The sequence below is a fragment of the Anser brachyrhynchus genome (assembly GCF_964034855.1).
Source record: "Anser brachyrhynchus genome assembly, chromosome: 7".
Taxonomy (NCBI): domain Eukaryota; kingdom Metazoa; phylum Chordata; class Aves; order Anseriformes; family Anatidae; genus Anser; species Anser brachyrhynchus.
This window is the reverse complement of record NC_137701.1, coordinates 33,437,031-33,460,459: the sequence shown is the minus strand read 5'-3', so window position 1 is coordinate 33,460,459 and position 23,429 is coordinate 33,437,031. Positions and strand designations below refer to the sequence as shown.

Below are 23,429 nucleotides of genomic sequence, written 5' to 3'. Positions count from 1 at the left end.
TTTTCTGTTCTGATCATTTGAATAAAATATGATTCTAACTTAAGAACAAAGGCTTTGCTTTACGTAATTCGTGGTATCTGCTGTTTCAAATGCTGATGCACACCATGTGTATAACTTGTTAGAAGAGCCCTAGGACTGTGTATTTTAGCGTTGGTTCCATTAGTAATTTTAAGGGCAAGTTCTTTATGTGAATGAAATTGTCTTGGTAGGATTTGTTAATAAAGCATGATATTAAAAATCCTGTTGACCAGTTGTACGTGGCATGTTGGACAGGTAGATAATTGTAAAGGAGTTATATCTTGATATTGTTGTTTGGACCGGGGTAGTGCATTAGGCTCAAATATGCATCATTCAGAGCACTGTACAAGCAGGGAGCATGAACATGAGAGCTGTTGATGGCTGTTCAGTGTCTCTGGGTTATATACACCATTTATCACATTCTGGTTTATTCATAACTGGGGACAACACTTTGGCTAGGCAACTTTATTTTTTGCATAATATTCCTTAAAAGTGTGGAACAAGATTCTTAGGAATTTTCATTGCTAGCCTACTTTAAAAAATAAGTGCAAAAGAACCTAAAAGAAGTTGCAGAAAGTTTAATATCCTGGGGTAGCCAGTAACCTGAAACCAAAGTAACTTTCTATGAATTGTTACCACTTTTCTGTCAAAATGATTTTGAAATCTTTATTTACTGAAGTTTTAAATTTCACACTTCACAATATAATTTTTCTTCCTAAAAACCAGCTCTGATATGCCTGCCCTGAATTCCATCAATCCCACCCCACTTCCCAGCCACAATCTAAAATAGCTTAGTACACTCTTTAAATGAGGCTTCATTAATTTTTCAGAACATACCAGAGGACTTTCACTAATGCTGTATATCTGGAGCTTCTGTGCAGTCAATTAAAATACAGCTACATTTTTCTGAATAAGTGAAGCATATTTTTATGATAGCATAACCTTTTTCTCCAGTCATGTTTACTTGCTTCTTCATAAAATTCAGGCATCTGTAATGAATTTCTCAGGCATTACTGAGGATTAGTAAAGTCCTTTTGTATTTTCTTTAGGCTTAATTTAGAACTTCTCTTATGCTTTTCACATTTTTATGACAAAATAGTTTCAGTTGATTAAGTATACTTCTATTACAAGGGTTTGAAATAAAACAAAGAGTAAGTGCTTGATCTCTTTTTAGAAATAGTGAGAAATTTGGAACCAACTTTTTTTTCTTTTTTAATCAAGGCTCATGTAGTTATTGTGTATCATGTACTGTATCATTGCAAATACTTAAACAAACAGGTACAAAGCCTTTTTCATAGGAGCCACCATTAACTTAGTAATTCATATTTTTTTCTTTAGTTCAGACGTATTTGATTTTTTTTTTTCTTATGGAAACTTATAAATCAAGTTAAGTGGTAGAAGGAAAAATTACGACAGAGTTCATCGCAGTGTTTTACATGTTTTACAAACATATTGCTTTAACCTTTCTTTCTTAACGTGCCAGTTATCTGATGATCTGGTATTCTTTGGCCCAGCACTAATCACACAGAACACAGATATAGTACATATCTTCAGATATAGTACATATCTTTATCAATCCAGTTACCAGAGGTATAGAATAATACAGAGTTTTTTTTAGAAACACGTCCAAGGAGGTATGTGAACATGGTGTACAGTAAAAGGTTTTTGCTTTGCAAAACTTTGATTTGGTATACAGCCCTTCCATAGTGAATGCGCTCAGACCTTAAAATGTCAGAGTGGCAGTGATTTCTTGATGGAAGCATTTTTAGGTTCAGGATGTTACTTCATTCACATCAATCTCACTGGACATGTTGTCACCACATAAAATGTTTCCATTTAAATGAAATCGTATTTTTGAATGAGGTGAACATGCCATAGGGCATAAACAAATTTTTTTGAAGCGCACGAGACTGATCGACAAAACTAGTTATGATGTATGCAATTCTTCTCTGTCTTGTTTGAAGCTTATGAGGAAGATAACAAAACTCGTTATGAATCATAACGATTTTGGGTTGTAAGGGACCATAAAGATCATGTGGACCCTGCTATGTGGGTTCCATTAGATTATGGCGTATGCAATTCTTCTCTCAATCTTGTTTGTGTATTGTAACGAAGATATTCTAATGACTTTAGTATGCTTGTTTTCTCTACAGATATTTTATTAAGTAATCAATGTGTTTGCTAATTGTTAATGCCTTTGTTGTTGCAGATACAGCAGTGATATATAAAAATAGGAACGGACACGTTATTGAACTGAATGTAGAAACAAATACAACTACATTATTATTGGAAAATACAACTTTTGTAAGTAATGTGTTTTATTTCTTGTTGGAAGTCTGCTAGTCTGCTTTTTTTTTTCTTTTTTTTTTTCCCCTTGTAACAGTGAGTGTAATATTTAAAGATTACAGAAAATATGTTTATAATCTAGAGTAGGTTATATGTAAATGGAAAGTACGATCCATTCCTCTGTCAGTGCATGATTTCTGGCTGAAGTTATTTGTTGTTTTATTCAACTTAGGTGTAAATAACCAAATCGTTGGGGGATATGTTTCTGGCCACAGTCCATGCTTTCTTCAGGCTATTTCAACGATCATACCTGGAATGCGTGCTAGTGAAACTAGCTGATGTCTATTATAGGAAGAGACTTCATAAAATAAAGGATCTGTACCCAAAATATTGAGAGCTTTTTCCTGTCAGAAATGGAGAAAAATGTTCAAAAATCACATGAAAATTTTCCTTTAAACAATTACATATATAGTATATATATATTTCCTAGTCCTGGTAGTCTCTGGTTTACCTGTTCTTCTGTGCTTTAACGTCAAACTAGATGGTTGGGGATTATTCCTCTTGACCAGTAAGCAGTATATACGTAAGTGGTTTGCATACGTTTCTGAGTAGCAGTAATTGCTAAGAAATGTTTTATTTCTTAGTCTACGTTTTCCTTTGCTTTATGTGGTTAGTTTCAGTGATACCACTTATATCCTACCCTGTAATTCTCGTTTATCAGAGCTTTGCAGCGTAAATGCATGGCGTGTCAATCAATCCTCCTAAATACTCCATACAGACCACTAGCTGTTATTGCTAATCCCTGTATTTTTAATTTAGAAAAATATTTTGCCCCTGCAGACCCAAAAGGATGAGTCATTTTCATCAGAGATCTTTGACAAAGGCTGATTTTATTCCTGGCCTTTGCTGATACAGATTCCTCATTTCAAAGCATTAAGCCCCTGCTGACTTTTCCTTCTAACTCCTTGAACTAGAAAGGGGAGAGCAGAAGTTTGGGAGAATGAGCTAGACACTGACTTCCCAGGTCAATGTAAAGATGAATGAGAAGGGAGGAGAGATTTGAATATTGAGTGCATGTGTGAGGCTCCCTTACTGTAAGCTGCACCCTTCCATATGCTGGGATGTGTCTCAATGTACTTCCTAGCCCAAAATAGACTGGCAAGCACAAAAGTGGATGAAAAGGTGAATATCTGTCAAATACAAACCACGAAACATTGAGGAAATATTTTCCCTCTTACCTGTGTATATCTGTGAGTGCTTTCCTGGCTAAGTAGAGGATTAACTGTGTCAGGCCTACATATTACCTTTAGCGCATAACTTGAATGCAAGTAGCCATGTGAACATCTCAGGCTCTAAAATTTGACTGTAATGACAAGCCACGAGTTTCCTCATAAATTAATTTATACATTTTTGGCTGCAAGTGTTTGGCTCATGCAAAGGCTATCACCAGCATGACAAGCTATTCGGGCCATTATGCTAAACCAGTGATGCCAAGTAATGATGGATCAGTATGGACAAGCTGCTTCACGCTGTGAGTGTCTCATCTTGTCAGAAAGTTGCTCTTGTTTTTTTTTTTTTTCTTTTTTTTTTATGGAGCTGATTCATCCTGAAGTCATGCAAACCGACAGAGCTCTAGACACTAGATATCTACGCTTAATTAAATGTGGGAAACTGATCCAAGATGGATAATATTCAAGCAACCATTTAATAATTATCCATGGAACGGAGTCAAATAAAGACGTGTGTTTTTTCTTGTAAAGCTTCACTCTGTACACAGTCAATAGCTAAGAGTGTTAGATGTAAATACAGTGGATTTCAGCAATGACTGTTTACATGGAAGTAGAATAAAAAGTTGAAAACAGAGCAGAAGTCTCAGTAAGTTTGTTGGCATATGTTTGGCAGAGAGCAATCGGAAATGTTGCCGTGCTGAGTTGTCGGTCTCTGTTGAAAAAGGTGGCCAGCGATCCTAACAGAAGATCACAATATTACAGAGGCAGACTGTGCATCTGAAATCAAAAGCTGTCCTGTTCTTATAAGGTCCACTGTCCCCAGATTCATACTGCTGAAAGTACTCTTCCAAGTTAGACGCCTGGCTCGTTAATCAAACATTTTCCCCACTCAGTGTCACATCTGCTTAACCACTAGTGCATAATTAGAATGGTGCTGGTTTAAAGACTCTGCAGAGCTGTCTTATAGTAATAAAAAATAAAGCACAGATCCAATATAAGCAGTGGCAATGCAAGTTCCCTTTTTCTTCCCTATAAAAAGGTTTCAGTTGCGGAACAGTCACCTTTAGATGGGAGTGATTAGCTTGTTTTCAGTGTGCATTCCCTCTCCTGTTTGCCTGTGCTCAAGCAGCCCACAGAAGTGGCAGGCTTTTCTTAGTAATGTTGATAATTATCCACTGAAAACTGAACTGCCACAATAAAGTCATTGCACAGGGAGAAGGGGCTAGTAATGATTCCTTGTCACTACTGATTGGGCAGTATTTGAACCAGCAGAAGACATTTTCTTTTTTCCTTATTACTAATCCTGTAAAGCAGTCTTCCACTGTGTACAGATCACTGGCTTTTGATTTGTATCTTGGAGACTGCCATTTTTTGTGCAAAGTACATTTCTTTTATCCTTCTTTGTGTTGCTTATTGCCTAAAATCAAAGGTACTCCTACTGAAGAGCCGCTATGCTTACTATGCATGGGTATTAACAAAAAAAAGCAAACTACATTTTTGTTAAAAACTTGTTATATAGAGAGGTGTTATAAAATACAGCTTTTAATTATAACTTTAAAAGTGCCCATGCACATGGAAAGAAGAAAAGCTAGGGTTTTGACATTCTAAGATGCCCATTTGTCTTCCATGGGGAAATACGTATGCAAAGTTCCTGACTTAGAGTATTTTTTTTTCCAGTTTCATGAAGATTGATTCAGACAGTAGAAGAAATTACTGCACTTCATTTACCCTCTTCAAATGGAATCCTTTTCTATAATCAATCTATTAGTGAAACAATCTGACCTTTATATAATTAAACTGCTATCAAAGCAATCTTATGTGTAACAAATACAGTGTTATAAGAGAAAGGAGTAGCTTTTAAAGCATGATGAATATCTTTTAGCTTCTCTGGAGGTCATAATTTAAAGACATGTTTTCTAAACTATACCTGTCCTCTGCCTATTTTCATGTAGTGCATCCTGTTCAAGCTGCCTAATAAATAGTTAATATTCTCAGCCAGCCGCATGTAAACGTTAACAGCTGGAGGCTAGACAGGTCTTCTAGTAGATGGAGCCAAAAAAAGCCCTGGACATTAATCACTGTGTGGCATCCTGATGCTTGCACTGTTGCCTTGATACATGATTACAATATGTTCTCTATCATCTGTCTGAGGTGCCTATCACCATGAGCCTAAGTGACTTGCTTACCAGTTATTCAGCATTTAGCAATACTTTATTGCACATTACAGTTAAAAAAAAAAAAGACATTATGCCTCATTTATCTAAGTAATTTCAGAGTTTAACAAACATTTTATTTATATTTTTTGTCATCAATCATTACATAGAGGCACTAAAGGCAAGTTACCACTTCCCACACAACCTGGCCACACAGACCTGGGTATGCTGTAGAGGAAAGTATGGAGGAAAGGCATGGGAGGTTGTCCATCTGGTCCTTTATGATACTTCTAGCTCAGCCTCCCTTATCTGTTTTCCAGTGCTCAAACCCAAAACAAAATGAAGAAAGCAAATAGATGAGAGAAAATGTGGGTAGGGACTGTTAACATGTTCTGTGTTCAAATGTGTTGTAAACCTCTGAAAGAAGCCTTTAGAAATTTTGCCTTCATATCTTTCTCTTTAAAAAGCCAGAATTATTCTGACAGTGGTAAAAACTGTTATTTGTTAGGCCTCACTTCCACTGCCTTTGTCATGGATGTATGCAAAAATAATCAGATGCCTTGCATGCACTCAGTCCAGAATCCTTGGTCAGAAATGAATCTACCATGACTCCTTATGCTTTCCCATTATAGGGGATTAGATATGCTTTGAGTCATCAAATAAAAAGCTTTTGATTTATTTGTGATACCCAACAATATTCTAGAGTGTCCAAACTGAAAACAGTTACACTTGTAAAGGCTTGTGTTATAATAGCCTTCACCCAGCTGTATGCTTTGGACTCTTTCTTCTAAAGCCCAGCCATTGCTGACCTTCTCTCCCCCTTGCTTTCTGTGCCTTTCCATGACTCTTTTCAAGCTCAAGGGGAGACTGCATCTGAGTGCACAGCAAACAAATCCTGTAAGTTGCAAACCTGTTTTCAGGGGCTTGCCAGGAGTATACTCTAGAGTATGTTGTATTGTCATGTTCCTGTGGGCCATCTTTTACACAAGGATGGAGAGAAGAGGATTGCTTCTTGCTGCCTAGTAATTAGTGGATGGCATCAGAAGGGTGAGCAGAGCAGAAGTAGTCTTGGCTCATGAATCATGATTAGGCAGTGACAGCCCAGCTGTGAAAACCCGCTGGAAGCCTTGCAGCCAAAAGCTGAGAATGAGCGTTTTAGTATGAACAGAGCTTTTGGCAGGAACTGTTTTGTGCCGTTTCATAGAGCGTTCTTCATAAACACGCCTTCTCATTGGTAGTCCTCTTTTTGATTTATTTTTGTTTTGTTGTTGTTTTGTCCCCACACACTCCCTTCTTTTGATGGGAAACTCAGTGCAGCATCTTAATGCAATTATAGTTTCTTTGTTGATTAATATAGCTTTAATTGCAAGAGTAGCTTACATGCTTATATTTTAAGAGTCTTGTATAAGAGATTAATGAAAGGGTGAATAATGGTAAATACATTAAACAACATTATATAACCTCATAAATATTAGTAATTGTTGCAACACTGGACATTTTAATGACCCACACATGTTGTAAATACGTTGTTATGAACACTGCAACATTATCTCCTCTCTCCCATGCTCCTCTAAATGTTAAATAACCCCCTCAGCAAAACCTTTTCAGTAAAACCTTTTCAGGGTTTTTATGGGTTAGGGTTTATTGATGCAGTGCACCACTGCACAGAGAGAAGGGAAGGCCTGACAGATGGAAGGGCTTGCTGTCACTATGGTCTGGTGGTGGCCAGTGGTGTTTGTCCAAGTACAGGAGGCTTCAATGTATAAAATGCAATGAAGTATGTGCCATAATGTCAGGTTAGGGTAGCTCTGTGTGGGATCTCTCTAAAAAAATACCCCTGATATAGAAAATAGTTCAGGGCTAACTGTGCCAAAGATGAGGAATGAGAGGAAGAAAAATTCAGTGGTTTACTCATTAGAGGTTATTTTCTACTAGAGAAGCAACGGTGCAAGGCTCTAGTGAGATTCATAGGTCTGTTCATTCTTTTTTGTAACCTACAATCACCTCTTCATCCACATGAAAACTCTTGAGTGGGTTGGTTTACGTTTTTCAGAACTACCCAGGATGCCCCCTCCATAGGGTAGAGTTCAGATTGGATCATGTTTTAAGGCATGCTCACCTTTTACACTGGATAGGAAACCTGACTGTTAACAATTACAACATATAGAATCAGAGCATTTTTGGAGGTGGACTAAATGCTCAGGTGACACGGGAAATAACGTGTTAAGAAATGTAACTTTGGAAACCCAAGTTTTTCAACATTCTAATTATGATGCATTTTCCTAAATCCAACCAGACTCTCTTCTCTGAGGGCCCCTATTTTTACTGCTACAGGGTTTGCTCTTCTGCTAGGCTCCACTCTCCCCCGCTCTCTCATCTGACCTCCCAGTGGTCCATCTTCTCCTTTCAGTCACTGGTAATGGAAGAAAAATCCCATCGCTCCCTTGATTGCTAATACCACTCTATGAACCTGCTACATGCCAAATCCCTTCTCGTTATGCAGCTACTGTAATTCTGTCCCATCTGATTCCTCTTATGCATTGCCATTTGGTCAAAGCCTGTCTGATAAGTTGAGCTGAATACCTACCAATGAATGCTAATGAGCTGTCAAACATAGGTGTTCAGTTATATCATTAAATTAAAATTCTGACGGAGATATAGGTAGGTGATACAGAAAGATGTATAATTTGCTAGGTAGTAGTATTTCCACCAGCATTAAAGTGACAGTCTAGAACTCCTGAGATATTTTATCCTGGATGAATAACAAAAATTTTAAAAGCCTAAATATGTGTAAAAGGAGTATTAAGCAATAGAGAAGAAGAATAATAGTAGTGTGAAAGATGTAAATTTCTGGGGAAAGCAGAAGGATAAGAAACTGAAACAGAAGGAAGTGTAAAACTAAAGGAAAAAACAACAACAAATAAGTGAATTCAGCAAAAGCAAAATTTTCCTCTAATGAGTTTGAAATGTGATGTGTTATTTCACTTAAAACTATCCAAATGAAAATAGGAAAGAAGAGTAAAGTGTTTGACAGGTGATAAGGATCCATTCATACAGCTGTGGGCTAGACTGTCTTCGAGGTAACTTCTATCTGTATGCTCTGTGGCATATTTTTGAAAGTTTATGAAGAAGGGACTGATTTAAATGTTATAGCAGTTTAAATCCACCAGAAGCATAAAACCAACATTTTACAGTAGATGCCAAAAGAAATAAAATCATGCTTATACTGCGGGGCACCAAATGTAAAGCCTCTTCTATACACAGGCATTTCTGTTAATAGCAAAACACACACAAAATGTAAAATTAAAAAAAAAAAATCAACGCAAAACATTGACTTGAGAAACGTTCACTGGAATTTTGGTTTCCATTTCAATCACCCGTGCATGAAAAGGTGGAATAATAGCCAGTTTCAGTGTGTGTGGCGGCATTATGTTTCTGTTACAGAATCTCTTTCTTTTTTTTACTTTCACTCTTACTGTCTCAAGCTGTTCTCATCCTCTTTTTCTATCCATGCAAAACTACATTTTACAAAACTTATTTGGAATCTGGACAAGAGAAGGAATCTGGAAAACTAAAGGGCAAAAGACACTATCTCCTTTTGCCTCCATTTGACTCATACCCTTGTTATCTTTGGTGGCAGTCAGACTTGCAGTCATTGCTTGTCCATGAGATCATGCATCACTGTCAGGAAAAAAAATTAAAACCCTTATCACATGAAGCATTTATTTCAAAGGAACCTGGAAATTCAGTGTTAAGTATGGTGAGATATAATTGTATAGTCAAGGGGTTTTCAATTGGGTGAGAAATGCAAGGGCAGATACAGGATCATTCTTTTATGTCTGAAAAAGTGAAATGATGTCATATTCAGCAATCTTGGAAAAAACTGATGACAAATTTGTAAATTAAGAAGGGAAGACTGTACAGGTGAAATGTGACTAATTTAGGGATAACAACAATTTATCTGCTCAAAATGTTTTATGCTTGAATACAGCTGATTGCTCTTGTAGACATTTTATGTCTTGATGTAGCTAGGTAGTACAGACAAATGTTAAGGACATAAGGAAATAACCTTTCTTTCTTCCTTGTCTTCAGCCTTTCCTCTGTTCTGGTTTGGAAAGAGGATACGGGTGTATGTGGAGTGCACAGTGCAGCACAGGGTTGGATTACCCCCAGTCTGCTAACCAGCTGATACTGTTGCAGTGATGCAGAGGGAAACGAGCCCTGCTTCTGCATCCAGGGAGAAAGCCTAATTAGCTGTGTTTCTCCCCGTTTCAGAGCTTATTTGTCCAGAGCTACATTTCTTACAGATCAAGAAAAGATAAGCCATAGAGGCAGAATCATAAGGGACAGCATTTAATTCTATCATCCTGAGGAAGGCTCAATAGCTCCTGACAAAGCAAGAAGCTTGAAAAGTTGCAGATATGCAGACATGATAGTGGAACAAGCATTCTCCAGATTTCTGATAACAAGACACTTGAGGTTATTTATTCCCACTGTTTCCAATATGATATTTTTTCAATGCTTTCCTTAAAATTCAGAAAAAAATGTATTCTGGGAACAAATCCTTGAGGTCAAAGCCTTCACAAATTTATTTTTAATAAACAAATTCATCCCTGTAACAAACATCCCAATACACGATCTCCTCAGGGTTTCAGCAGCATACATCTAGTCTCCTATGGAGGGAACCAAAATTTTGGAGGGAACCAAAACCAAGATTTTAAATCCCAAATTCCCAAGACTCTACCTGGATACAGAGTATGTGAGTAGCTCTTCCTGGTGATGCCTCAGATTACCAATACTTTGCAGCTGAGCTATTCAGGTGTTTGCATTAAATGCATCATTATTTTTGTGGTGGCATAATCAGTGAAATAAGATTCCTAATAAATAGAGGAAATGGTAAGCACCACATTCCCTGAGAATGAATTTGGAAAGCTGCATGGGTTATATATTGCTTAAGACTGAAGTGGTGGGGCAATAATTAATAAACCACTACAAAGCAGAGTAATTTCCCATCTAAAATTGTTTTCAGTGATGTGCTAAGTAAAGGGAATGTTGCTCATAGATTTAGTCTCTGTTTAAAGATGGTTATCTCATAAAAGGCTCTTTGTACACAGCAGAAATCTTTTCTGTGTACTTCTTAGATTAAAAAAACACACAACCTAAAAACATATTTTTGTCTTCTTTCCTCAAGACTGCAGACTTATCTTCTAAGTTTTGATACTTCCATGCTCTTATATGTAGTTTGTCTTCAAAAAAAATTTTTTTTTCTTTAGATTTCATTTGGATAACTTGGTTCTAATTATGTTACCTAATAACTTGATTTTAATTTGTACGTCAAGATGTGGTGTCTTCCAAACTTAATGGAAGATTAGACTTCTTTTTGTTATTTAGGAGTAGCTCAGCTACTATAAATATATTGGTCTGTGATTGTTGGTTAGTGCACCTTAAATCCTTGTTGAATTCATTAGATTAGCAGTGGGATTAGGCTAAACAGAACAGGATGCTTAAGAAGCAAAATCGGGGAAAGTATTCAAAGAGGGGATAGGTGTTGTTTCGCACAGCTATTCGTATGCTTTCTTTCATCTTGTATCTTTGTGGTTCTGTTTTTTTTTTGTTGTTGTTGTTCTTCTACATCTATTATTTCCATTTTTCACTTCTTTCTTTCCATCTCCTTCTGCAGACCTGTCTCAAGATTCATTTAAAATTATTTCCTGCAATGCCCTTTAAAGCACATTCTTATCTTCCTTTTACATTAAATGCATTAAGTTCTTTCCAATGTCAACATTACTCCTTGATTAAATTACAAGCCTGAATTCAATTGGGTGTCATGTAATCTTAGCTAGATATAAAACAATGTTAGTTTTATAATGGTACCTTATGTTCCATTTTATTTTCCACTAAACATTTTATTTCTTATAAGAAAAAGAATTTTTCTTTAGTGAAAGTTGTCTTGCAAATGTTTATGTATGTGGTATTGGAAGAAAAGCAACAGAGACATATTGCAGACTTTTTTCTTTTTCGTATGTTATCTTTAAGATTAGCCTAGTGATGAGTGTCCCTTATAATCATTCCTGAAGTACATACAAACCAAAGCATTTTCCTTCATCCTCTGTAAATGAATTGGTTAGTTTTTATCCTTAAGCTTAGTGCCTGCAATCAAGACTAGAAACTCATAAGATTTTTAATTCATAGTTAGTGTTGAAGCCAGATTGATCTGTCACCATTTTACCCATACCAGCCTAGACTAGGAATTATTGGAGTACTTCTTTTGTGAAAATTAAGTTAGGTTTTACTAATCAGAACTCTTCTGAATGGGGAGTTCTTAAATTAATGGTAAAATAATTTGGAGGAAAAAAAAAAAAAAAAGATCCTTCTTTCTGTAAACTCACTGTAATTGTTACTTCATTTAGGTAACTTTCAAAGCATCAAGATACTCGGTTTCACCAGACTTAAGATTTGTTCTTCTTGCATATGATATAAAACAGGTAAGCCGACTATTAATTTTTAAATGAGCCTTTAAATTAAAACTCTGAAATCCTTGTTGTTTTGTTTATTTTGTATGTAATTCCACATGACATAATTTGATTCAGTGAGTTAATATCTCTTTCCCTAACTTTCTAATGAAATGATGGTAAAGTGTGTATTTAAATATGCGCAGAAATATTGCAATATTCTCTGTTTAGAAGTAAATTGCCATGACTTCTATGAAGTGTCATGCCAGTTAAGTAGTAGAGGTTTCATAACCCTTATACTGTTCTGTTATGAGCTGATTATGTGAAAGCCTGTCTTCTGATACTCCTTCCTGTTTCATACAGCTGCTTGTGTCATTTATGAGCTATACTTAAAAAAAAAAAAAAAAAAAAAAAATCTAGACTATTTCAAGTCCAATAATTTTTATCACTGGCTTCAGTAATCTGAGAGATTTTGAAAGCTACTAAATTGTTAAAAAAAAAAAAAGAAAAAAAAAGTTTAAATGAGTAATACTACATACAGGTTTTGAAAATAAATCTTGGAATACAATAAAAAATGAAAACGGTTTTATGAATTTCCTCTATGCATATAAGTGTTCATAGAAAAAGTGATAGTAAAATGTTTCTTTTTCAATTTCAGAGCATTGAACTTCACAATTACCCATTAATACTTGTTACCTTAATATCAGAAGTCAATGCTCAGAAATAAAAAAAAAAAAAGATTACCATTATCGTGTTAGATTACAATATAGTCTTTTACTTAATGTTTCGTGTCAGTAAATAATATGACATCTGTCTCTTGATCATTGAAATTCTTAGAACAATAAAATATTCATTTTCAGGTTAGGGTACAAAGCTTTCCAGCCTCTGCTAACACTGATTTATTGACCTGTATATCTGCAGCTTTAATAATTATATCTGCAAACTAAAAAATATGGTGAAACCTAATCTGAAATATTCTAATGGTGTTGAGGTGAAATGATTCATTTATTTAGGACTAAATCTGAGTAGGTGATTTTCTACCGATTCTAGTGGATTGTAGATGAAACTCTTACAGTGTGTGTTGACAAATAAGCAGGAAATAGCTGCTGTTGTTTGGTTCACTGGTTTTGTTTGTGGAGGGTTCCAGTTTTATTATTGTCTGAAAAGAACTTTCTCCTTGCTGTTTCCCTTCCTCATTTTTTTTTATTGTGTGCAAAAATTTATTAATTACTAATATTACTTAATTTCCTTATTTGCTGTACTCTGATTTTTGTTTTGGATGGGTTTGATTGATTGCGATTTTCTTAGTAATTGTATACTGATACAGAAAAATGGCAAATCATGAAAATATCCATCACTTCTTATTACATATAAATGCAGTCACGTCAGGGCTGAATCTCTGTCCCTAAGTAAAGATGATCCACTGACATGTAAAGAATTCTCAATGCGTGCTGATTATATAACTTGGCAGGTGAAATCCCTTTCCATATTTCCTTATGGAAAGAAACATTTAATTCCTTTTACAGTCCAGTTTCTGGAAGATACATATAGGGATAAGGCTTGCAGCATTTATATTTTGCACCTAGCTATCTCCTTTGCTCAATTATATTGACGAAAAATAGCTAAAATGGGAATGGCACCGAGTTTGGCAAACAGCATGTACTTGTAGTCCTGGTTGGCTTTGGATGAGGCTTGTGTTGCTTACTCCTGAGTGCTCCAGCTGGGCTCATGACTTTCAAAACAGAAAAATATTATGATCTTTGCATCCTCTAGAAGTGGTGGTGTCAGTGTTAAAATCGGTTAATAGATGGGTGTTGTCAGCTAGATCCTCAGTTCTTGTAAGCAGAAATAATGCCACTGAAGTCTGTTACCTCCTGAGAAGAATCTTATCCTTAAGGTAGATAGAAGGGAAAATACACCAAGAAGCATAAAACAATTCTTTCAAAATTTATAAAACGAATATGTGGTAAAAAGCCATTTCTTACTCTAAAACGTTTAGTTTTTGAGAGATTTGTTAGGCTGGTGGGGCACTTCTGTGCTTTTTCAAAGTCTTTAAGGGAAAGGAATGCCTTGGGGAGACTCCTTTTTAATATAAGAAACAGACGTGATGCACAAATAAGGAGAAAGTTAACGTTCATTTTCATTGGGTTACATTTTTATTCCTCAGTTTTTCCTCAGTTAAAGCCTGACTTACTGGTTCTGAGGATTTGCTTATTTTTGTGTTTGTGTGAGGGTAAAGGTTGAGGTTTTAATGCCCACTACAAGGAACAGCAAATTACCTGTAGGTGTTTAGTCAATCTCAGCACCAGCTTGTGTCGTAGATCTCTGAACTTCAGGACTTCAATGCCTCTGTTTGTCCCTTATTTCTTGTGATTTAGGTATTTAATTGCACTGTAAGGTATTTGATAGGTTTTCTGCTATTACTGAATTTGAAGGCTTTATTTTTTTTTAAATGATAATGGTTGTTTACATACATTAATCTGTGGTCTTTGTAGAATACAGTGATACAGCTGGAACAGATTTATTAATCAACAGTTTTATAAATAAGCTAGTGTGCTTCAGCTGAACAGATTGAAGAAAAATAGAGACAAATGTTTCTTCACGACATTTTGTCATGAAATTGTAATTAGAAATAAGGTTATTTTGATGTTTGGATTAAAAATAAATGTTGAGTTAAATTAAATAGTTGAATATTTATTTTACTGTTGTCAGCATTTTCTTTAATCTATTTTATGCTTGGAATGGCAAACTTTAATTAAATTTGCAGTTGTTTCAGCACAATTAAGAATGTCCTTTATGCAAAATGGAACATAAATCTGCATGAAAATAAGCCATCTTTGAATACAAAAGTAATAATTGAATGAATCATTTAAACCATGCTTAATGGAAAGAACATAACCATTTTATTTGGCATAGCATCTATTTTAGGGTAAGTCTGTAAACTTCATATGGAAGAAATTTCTTTTATTGAAGAATTCAAAGTGGTGTTGTAAATTGATTTTTGGACATCAAGGTCCCTCCATCTTTATCATAGCAAGTCACAGAATGTAAGCCAGTGTTACTAGCATAAGCACTGGGGCTGTCTGGCATTTTCATTTCTTAACAGGCGGCTGTGGCAATTTTAGATATACTTTGTGTGTTCTTTGCTGTAGTACTCCTTGCTTCTGAAATACTTTTATCAGTTCTCCAAGTTTTTTTTTGACTTTGCCAAAACTTGCATGAATTGACTGTGTGTAGTTCAGGCTTTTCTTTCTGTCACTCACTGTAATTCGATTGGCATCACTGAAAAAGTTTCATTTTCCAAGGCACCTGATCAGTAAGTAGGAACTAATTTGAGAAATGAACACATACATTCTTGCGGAATGTCCTGCCAACCTGATTCTTCTGGGACAGTGTGAGCGCAGCAGCAGGGAAGCCATTGTACATATTGTATGCAGAATGGGGATAGTTTTACAGTGGTATATCTTTTTGATTTTGATTTTACTTTGAAGATTATCAAGGTATGAGCAGAGAATGTGATACTCTGAGAGCCTGTGCATCTGAGCCAGTTGAGATCCCAGAGGAAAGGTTATTTCGCTATTGCTTTTAATAAGGGCTGTGTTAAAATGACATACAAAATTTTTCTTACTCTGCTGGTGGTAGTATTCACAACTACCAAAAAGTGATACATAGTTTTGATTAGAAAATGGAAATCAGACACTCTGTCCTTGCATTAATGGTAACGGATGGGGCAGTAAACTTGTAATTCGTAGTGCAGTGAGCAGTGAGGTCCCAAGAAATTCTTACTGGTGGGGACTTTGTGTGTCCCTCAGCCGAAGGTTATGTGTTGCGAGTTGTCCATAGAGTCTGTGTGAAATGAAAGTACGCTTTATACCAGATGTTAGTGAATTTTAGCTCAGACATCATATGCATATTCTCCCCATGCTTTTGCTAGAATATAATATGCCAAAGAGAGCAAGTGAAGAAGAAAATAGGATCAGTTCCTCTTTTTCTCTGTAACTCCCCTTTTTTCCTCACTTGTTTTTAATAACCTTGTGATTGTTTTGTTTTCCTACCAACTGCCTTCTCCCTGCTTTCAAATCCCTATTGAATAGCAATTTTAATGAATTTTTCCTACTTTATTCTCTTTGTTACTAATGCTCATTTTCCTCTTTGAATGCATGTTGAATTACATGAAGTTTGTTTTTAGCTTTTGGTTGAGGAAGGTGCTTAAAAAACAAATTAAAGTTCATCTATAGTCTAGAAGCATAAGCATTTGTACATTCCCTAAAATAGAAAATGTTTACTTGAATTAAGGCTTCAAATTATAATCTCTTGTAGCTAAAGAATTTTAATAACACAGTGTATTTATCTTATAGCACTGTGAAAATAATAGTTCTTACGGTAAGATCAGGATGAAGAGTAATCCAGTCCTCTTCACAAAGGTAGGAGAAAAGCAGAGCTGTGGATCTAAACTTGTGTGGAATTTATCATTCGTTCAGTAGGAATGAAAAACACTTCAGAAGTGTTTCTGAATATTTGTAGTTTAGAGTATGAAAGGAAAGACAATAGTCCGACACAGCGTCTGAAGTAAAGAAACCCCAAAAGAAAGAAGTTACTTATCTGCTGCACATTGATGCCTGTCATCGCTTTGCTGCTATAATCTCAATTTTTAGAGGCTAATGATAGGGAGTACTAACCACAGTCTACAGCGAGTGGAGAGCAAATGGCAAGAAGTGACACACTCATCAAGCTTTTAGAGATTGCCTCTGATAGTGGCTTACTCGAGTGCACTGAAAAATCTTCAGGAGTTTATCTGTAGATTAGAAGAATCCATGAAGGGAAAAATTCAATGAAGTCTTAAATTATGATTATCTGCTCTGCATTAAGAGATTATTTTACCACCAATTAGGTGGAAACTAAACGTTCAGTTGTTGGTAATCTTTTTGGTCAGTTAAATAAATTATTGGATTTTTTTTTCCATGAAAAGTAAAGGATAAAGAAAATGCCTTGCGTTATTTCATATTTTTAATCAAGACACTGGTGTTAAAATATCAGAACATGTGGAAGTGTTTTCAACAACTATTTATGAAAATCTTACTTTGAAAGCATTATCTGGAGCACTAGCTAGAGGTTGCTAACATACACAAAAAGAGTAAATGAAAAATATCTTCCAATACTAGAAACAAAGTTTTCTCAACAAGGTGTCTCCATACAAAGCAATTTCAAAAGGCTTCATATACCTGTAGTGACCTGGACAGTAGTATTTTATGTAGTGCTGTATACAAAGTAAAGATCTAATTTAAAATTTACACTATCAACTTTTTCTTCAGAAATGCTTATTTCTTTAGATAAGCCTATTCATGTGTTTCATAGGTCCTCAGGGTGATCTTTCTCTTGTTCATTTTGAGATGAGTTCAGAAACAAACCATGAAAATGCATACTTGTGAACATAAGAGGTGATAAATAAGTCTCATCCAGACATGACTTTACCATTCTTCATCTCTTATCATGAATATGGAAGACCAACTTTTACCAGCTGTAGCACAGTGAGAAAAAAAAAAATTAAGGGAATTTTAATTTTCATCCATCCCTGGCATTCAATTTTGAATTTTTACAATATATTTTATTCTTCTCAGATATCAAAAGAAGAGGTATCTAAAAGATCAGATTAAGAAATCTTTGGAAGCAGGCTGCTTATTTTTCTACCTTTTAAAGGCTGTTGTTGTGCTTCGAGTTGAAGTTTTAACTGGGTACAAATTCGTTAAAAATTTAATAGCTAGGATCTTGGCATTTACTGCATCTACTTGACTTTTCTTTTTTTTTTAAATATAGCTCCACAGATATGCAAGATAATTTGAAGATATAAAAAGAAAAGGCCTTTGCTGGAGGACATGGTTTTCTTTGTGGTACACTTGCAAAATGAATTTGGTGATGCTGTGTGCTCTCATGAATAGTCCCATTGAAGCGAGCATTCAGATTGTGAGCACTCAGTGCCCCACTTCTGTCTAGGCCTTCATCTAAATTATGTGGCAAAACATAATAGCCACCAGTCCTTGTAAATAGAAGATAGGGAAACACAGAATTTGAGAAAATAGAAAGGGTATGTTTTATGCTGAGAATCAAGGGCATTGCTGTTTGTTTTGTATTTGTCTGATAAACAGCCTTTTCTCATTATTTTTAATACTGAATAGGAATATTTTTAACAATAAATAAATCAAGGACATCCTTAGAAAATAACAGGGCAAAGAGCGTTAGGAGTCCTAACTGGAGACTGGATTAGTAGCTGTTAGTAGCTGAAAAAGCTTAATGTAGCTTTAATTTGGATTAAGATCTGCTGGTGTTCACCATAAGCAACTCTAGCCAGGTGATGCACCCATCTGTTTTTAAAATTTCTTTGTTCCCTGCTCCCAAGAAATATCTTCTGCCTTATTTTCAAAAGAATAGGGACTAAAATAATATTTTACACATCTCTCAGTTTTGACAGGTTTTACCCTGAGCATGAATCATTGGTAGTTCAACTTCTACACATTGATTTCTCAAATACAAGTGCTGGCTCACACCATCAAGTACGGTGAATAAGTGATAACTGAGGAGCAGAAACCACTTCATGGATCTGACTGACCGTTACATTAAGCATTTAGCTGAAAATGCTTTTTTTTTTTTAAATGAGGGACATCAACATGCTCCATAATGACTAATTTCAGATCAGACGTACTCTTTTCTATATGTGCTAAACATAGATGAGATTGAGTTACTTTAAAGATTAACATCTTAACAAATATCTACAATCCTGTTCATGTATTCCATACACTTTGGAAGTCCATTTTAAACAACTTTTTTCTTTTTTTCATTTTTCATTATATCCTCTATCTAAAATTCAATAACAGTGTATCTTGCTGAGAAATGTGATATGCAGTATAGTCTTCTCAATAAACTTTTAAATGAGATACTGTTAGTACTGATGAATGTCACTTAACTAGCTACTTAATCTTAACATAGTTAGTGATTGCACAGAGTTGCAGTCTTTCAGCCAAACTAGTATATGTTTTAAGTGGTTGTGAATTTTATACTGAAAGGAATTAACATTCTTATTTGGCTGCAAGACTACGAATTAGATTCACAAACTACTGATGACTTAGTGAGCTTCTGTTTTGTCTAAATGCAAAAAACATATGGTGAAAATTTTTTGATAGATGAAATAGAATGCTTAAGCACAGTTTAGGACCCTAGAGTTTCCCAGCTTTTGAAATATTTTGTTTTTGTTAGTTTCTGTATTTAAAAGGATTATTTAGGAGGTAGAGTTATTCCACTATATCAACTGATGTGTTAGTTAGATTGAATTCACATTAATAGCAGAGATACTATTTTTTGGAATATATTTAGAAAAGCTAAACAAAAACTATGTAGAGAAGCACTGTCATTTTTTCAGATTTCTAATGTAAGTATGCATTTAAATATAAGTGTATATATTAAAATAACTATAGTTAGATATATTTATTTCAATCTAACCCAACACAAAGTAGAAGCATACACAAAAATTTAATAATTCCATAGTTTTGTCTGTGTTGTCATACATCTTTTGACTGTAGTCTACCAGTGACAGTGTCTTGAAATCAAAATCCCAAACATTACATGCATATGGTATTTCACTGGTTAAACTTAAAGTATGAAGTTGGACCAGAGCTTACCCTGAGCCACTAGGATCCTTCCAACCTGGGTGAGTCTGTGAATCAATATTATCACATCAGCAATATTATTGTTTGAGATAAAGATTCCGCAGATATTCACAAAAACAAACAAACTCACTCTCTGCACTTGAAAACGAATCTCAAATGTTTACCCATGTTACAGTTTCTTATTCACAAAGTGTCTAGTCATACATAAATGTTCCTTAAGTCATTCTCAATAGTATTGTTCACCATTTTCTTTTATATTCACTTAGATTTTTAATCTCCAAATGTTCCTATACCTTTGTGTATATTGGAAAACTGATCATTTGCCTCTCTGGATAATGTGAACAGATAAAATTCTTAAAGTAACAATCAGATTTGCTTGGAAAAAGTTCTGAAATGGTTGTGCTCTGCAAAACAAGCAATGAGGAAAATTAACGAAAGGAAAAACCTAAGTTCTGAGTGAGGATTAACAATTACTTCATATTATGATTAAATAGTTAAACAGTCTAGACATCTCTGGAAACAAATTGTTTTTTTCCCCCTCACATTTTAGGATATATCTACTTTTTCAGCTGTGTATAATTCTGTCTCTGTCAGCAGCACACAGTGAATAATTATTAAATTTTGTGTAGGAAATTGCAACTTTTTTTTTAATTGCAGATTGCAAGTTTCTGGTCAAAACAATCTAATTCACAACTGCAAGTGTAACCAATGCATTCTTAATATTGTAATAAATCAGCTTTACGGTATTGAAAAGCATTATCTTTAATAGCAATACTAATTTGTTCCTTTGGCATCATTTGTTTTTCCAAAGCTGTACAGTGCTATGTTTTTTAGTTATTTGTATGTGAGTAAAAGAAACTGTACAAGCGAAGTCAAGAATCAGTCAACCCTTTTTGAATTAAAAGAATCTATTTTGCTTTCTATTGCATGGCAAAGTCTCTTTATATATTGAAGATAGATCCTATGTGAACTTAGATGCTTTTAAAGAATTTTTACATGGAAATGCCAGCTAATCAGCATCTCTGGTTGTTTCTGTCCTAACAGTCTTTCGAGGGCATAGTCAGCTTACATAGAAGCATCATAGAATTGCTTGGGTTGGAAGGGACCTTAAAGATAGTTCAACCCCCAAGCTTCCACATCCATCTTTTGTTACAGCATTTCTACGTGATAATAGCAGCTTGCATTGTTATCTTTGTGGCAGCTTATATTTTGCTTTTTGTGAAGTTGACTCCTGTGTAATACCAGTACTGGAAACAAATGTCCTCAAACTGTGTTCCTCTGATAATGGTTTTAATTTGTGTGGATTCTGCTTAGCTGTAGCCTTAGTTCTTTTAACTTAGCATTGCAATGTATGATGCCTGCTTGCATCTTGTGTGACTGCACTTTTACTTTTTTTCCCCCCCATTATTCCTGTCTGAATCTGATCTTCAAATCAAGGCCATGAAGGGGAGAAGGGGGGTTGTGATCATTTGACAACAGTTACAGCGCATGTCCCTGCAGCAGGTATATAAGATGAGAAATATAGTTCACTTATTAAAGAGCACATAATCTCAGATGTGCTCAGTTTTCATTTCAGCTTCCAAGTTAACTTTTCACCAAGTATTCATATCTTTCTTATTTTTTAATTAATAGACATGCATGTGATCTGAGCATGTTTTTTTGCTTAGGCTATCTTACATGTTAAACTTGCAAATTTAATTTTTCTTTAGAAGTTTACAAATACACAATGTTAAATTTACTATGCAATAACAGATCAATAACAGATTTTATCACATGGACATGAATATTTGGAGGCAGTATATATCAATTTGTGATAGCATGTCAAGCAGTAGAATATTAAAAGCCTGCCCATGGAGAAGCCTGAAAGATGCATTGTCCCATGTGTCATCTTGGGCTCTCCATCAAAGTTGGAAAGGAGTGGATGTATCCACATCATATTCTTTTATCATTATTACTGCTATTTTTGAAGTAATTACCATGATCGTCTTTATCAGTTGAGCATTGTATTGCCTCAACTCTGAGCACTAAAACTGAAAGCTGGGAACTGAGTCAAGAAGAAAGGCAGACACAGCAGAGGTCATGCTCAAGGAGTGCCCCTCAAGCACTTCTTATGGTGTTCAGCCACCTTCCGTGGCCTAGCTCAGAGAAGAGGTAACCTCTTCCACCTACCTGGGGCGGATCCAGAGCTGAATTCTTGCACAATGAGCTAAACAGACTCCCCAGACAGTCCTGGTTTTATATGCTCTTCAATTTATTGTTTTTAGTCTTGAAAGAGAGCCTTTCCGTATATTGCATTCCCCTAGATTTTGTGAATTGAGGAGTGCTTGGTGGTTTTTTTTTTATGTTTGCCTGTTTTCATGGAGGAAAAAAAAAAAAAAAGAAAAAGAAAAAAGTAGTGTGAAATACAGAAATTGTCACCTTTTTGGAAAGCACAAGTCACTCCAGTCACAAGATCAGTATCAGTACATGTGCTAAAGGCAACCTGTATCAATGGCAAGTGGGCCAGAACATAAGCAAACGTTTGAAAGCTGTCCCTTGGAGAATCTTTGTTCCTCTCAAATGCCCACACAAAAATGATCTCAAAGCTGGAGGGTGTTCTGTGCTGCAGGAGCTCCAAAGCTGGTTGTAACATTTCAGAGGACCAGTACAAGCACATCAGTATTTAATTTTCTTCTACAATCTTTAGCTTTCACTGTGCAGGCAATATCATTACCTTTATATTTAAGTAGCAACCTTTATCTAGCAGGCACCTAAAGTGCTTATCGCTTCTGAACTTGATGAAAATGCCATTAAAGTCAGGGGAACATTTTTTCCATTGACTTTAAAATGGATTTTTGGATCAGGTCTTGTCTACCTATCACACAAATGTAATAAAGTCATCTCTAGTGTGACAGCAACAGCAAGGTGGACAATGAACAACGCACAGTATGCTGCCAGGATTTTCAGCAGGATCTTGTAGAGGATAGTTTTATCAATGTTTTCAGAGGCTCATCTGTGCTGTATGTTAATCTTCAGGTCTGTAGTTTGTTCGCACCTTTGTGAACGTTAGTCATCTTGCTTCCAGTGGCGCTCCCACTCTTAATGGACAGCCATAACAGACTTCTGACAGCTCACTATCATCCTTGTTATCTCTTGTAGCATTTTGAGTGCAATTCACTTGGCCCTGCTGCACTGTTAGCTTGTAGTAGTTCTAAATGCTGTTTGCAGTGTCATTATCATACAGGTATTTTAAAGCTACACTTTTCTCCAGGGGAAAGCTTGCTGAATGTGACCCCCAGCTGCTTCTGGTGGGTGCTAGGGCAAGAATTGATTAAAGTTCTTGTCACTGTCAACTTCATCTGTCTGTGGTTTCTTTTAAGACCGTTCCTTCCATTGTTTGTGCTGACACGCATGTGAATGTACCATGCTTAAGTGGTTGCACAGGAGAATAAGAGCGAGTTTATTCTTCTGCTTCTCCTTTTCCCTTATGGGGAATTGGCATTGATTGGTACTACTGCTTACTTGCATCAGTTTATATCTCTATGGGATCTGTGATCAAGGAGAAATTATAAGATGACCAGGGCCATTGCACCCATCCCTGTTCTCCGCCAGCTGCGCTGGCTGGACTCGCAGAGAACAGAATTATTATAAGAT

General features: G+C 35.6%; 1 protein-coding gene across 11 annotated transcripts in view; it reads left to right on the top strand.

The window, feature by feature from the left end:
* Positions 1–23,429, top strand: part of DPP10 (dipeptidyl peptidase like 10) — a 494,333-nt gene that overhangs the window by 355,338 nt on the left and 115,566 nt on the right. For 9 of the 11 annotated variants that reach the window (XM_080599345.1, XM_080599346.1, XM_080599344.1 and 6 more), the window contains 2 exons: positions 2,228–2,322; positions 12,097–12,171. In XM_080599345.1, coding sequence (XP_080455471.1) covers positions 2,228–2,322; positions 12,097–12,171 — 170 coding nt within the window. Of the gene's footprint in view, positions 1–2,227; positions 2,323–2,536; positions 10,688–12,096; positions 12,172–23,429 lie in introns of those variants that run through there. The other 2 variants (XM_080599342.1, XM_080599343.1) reach the window with 2 other exon arrangements.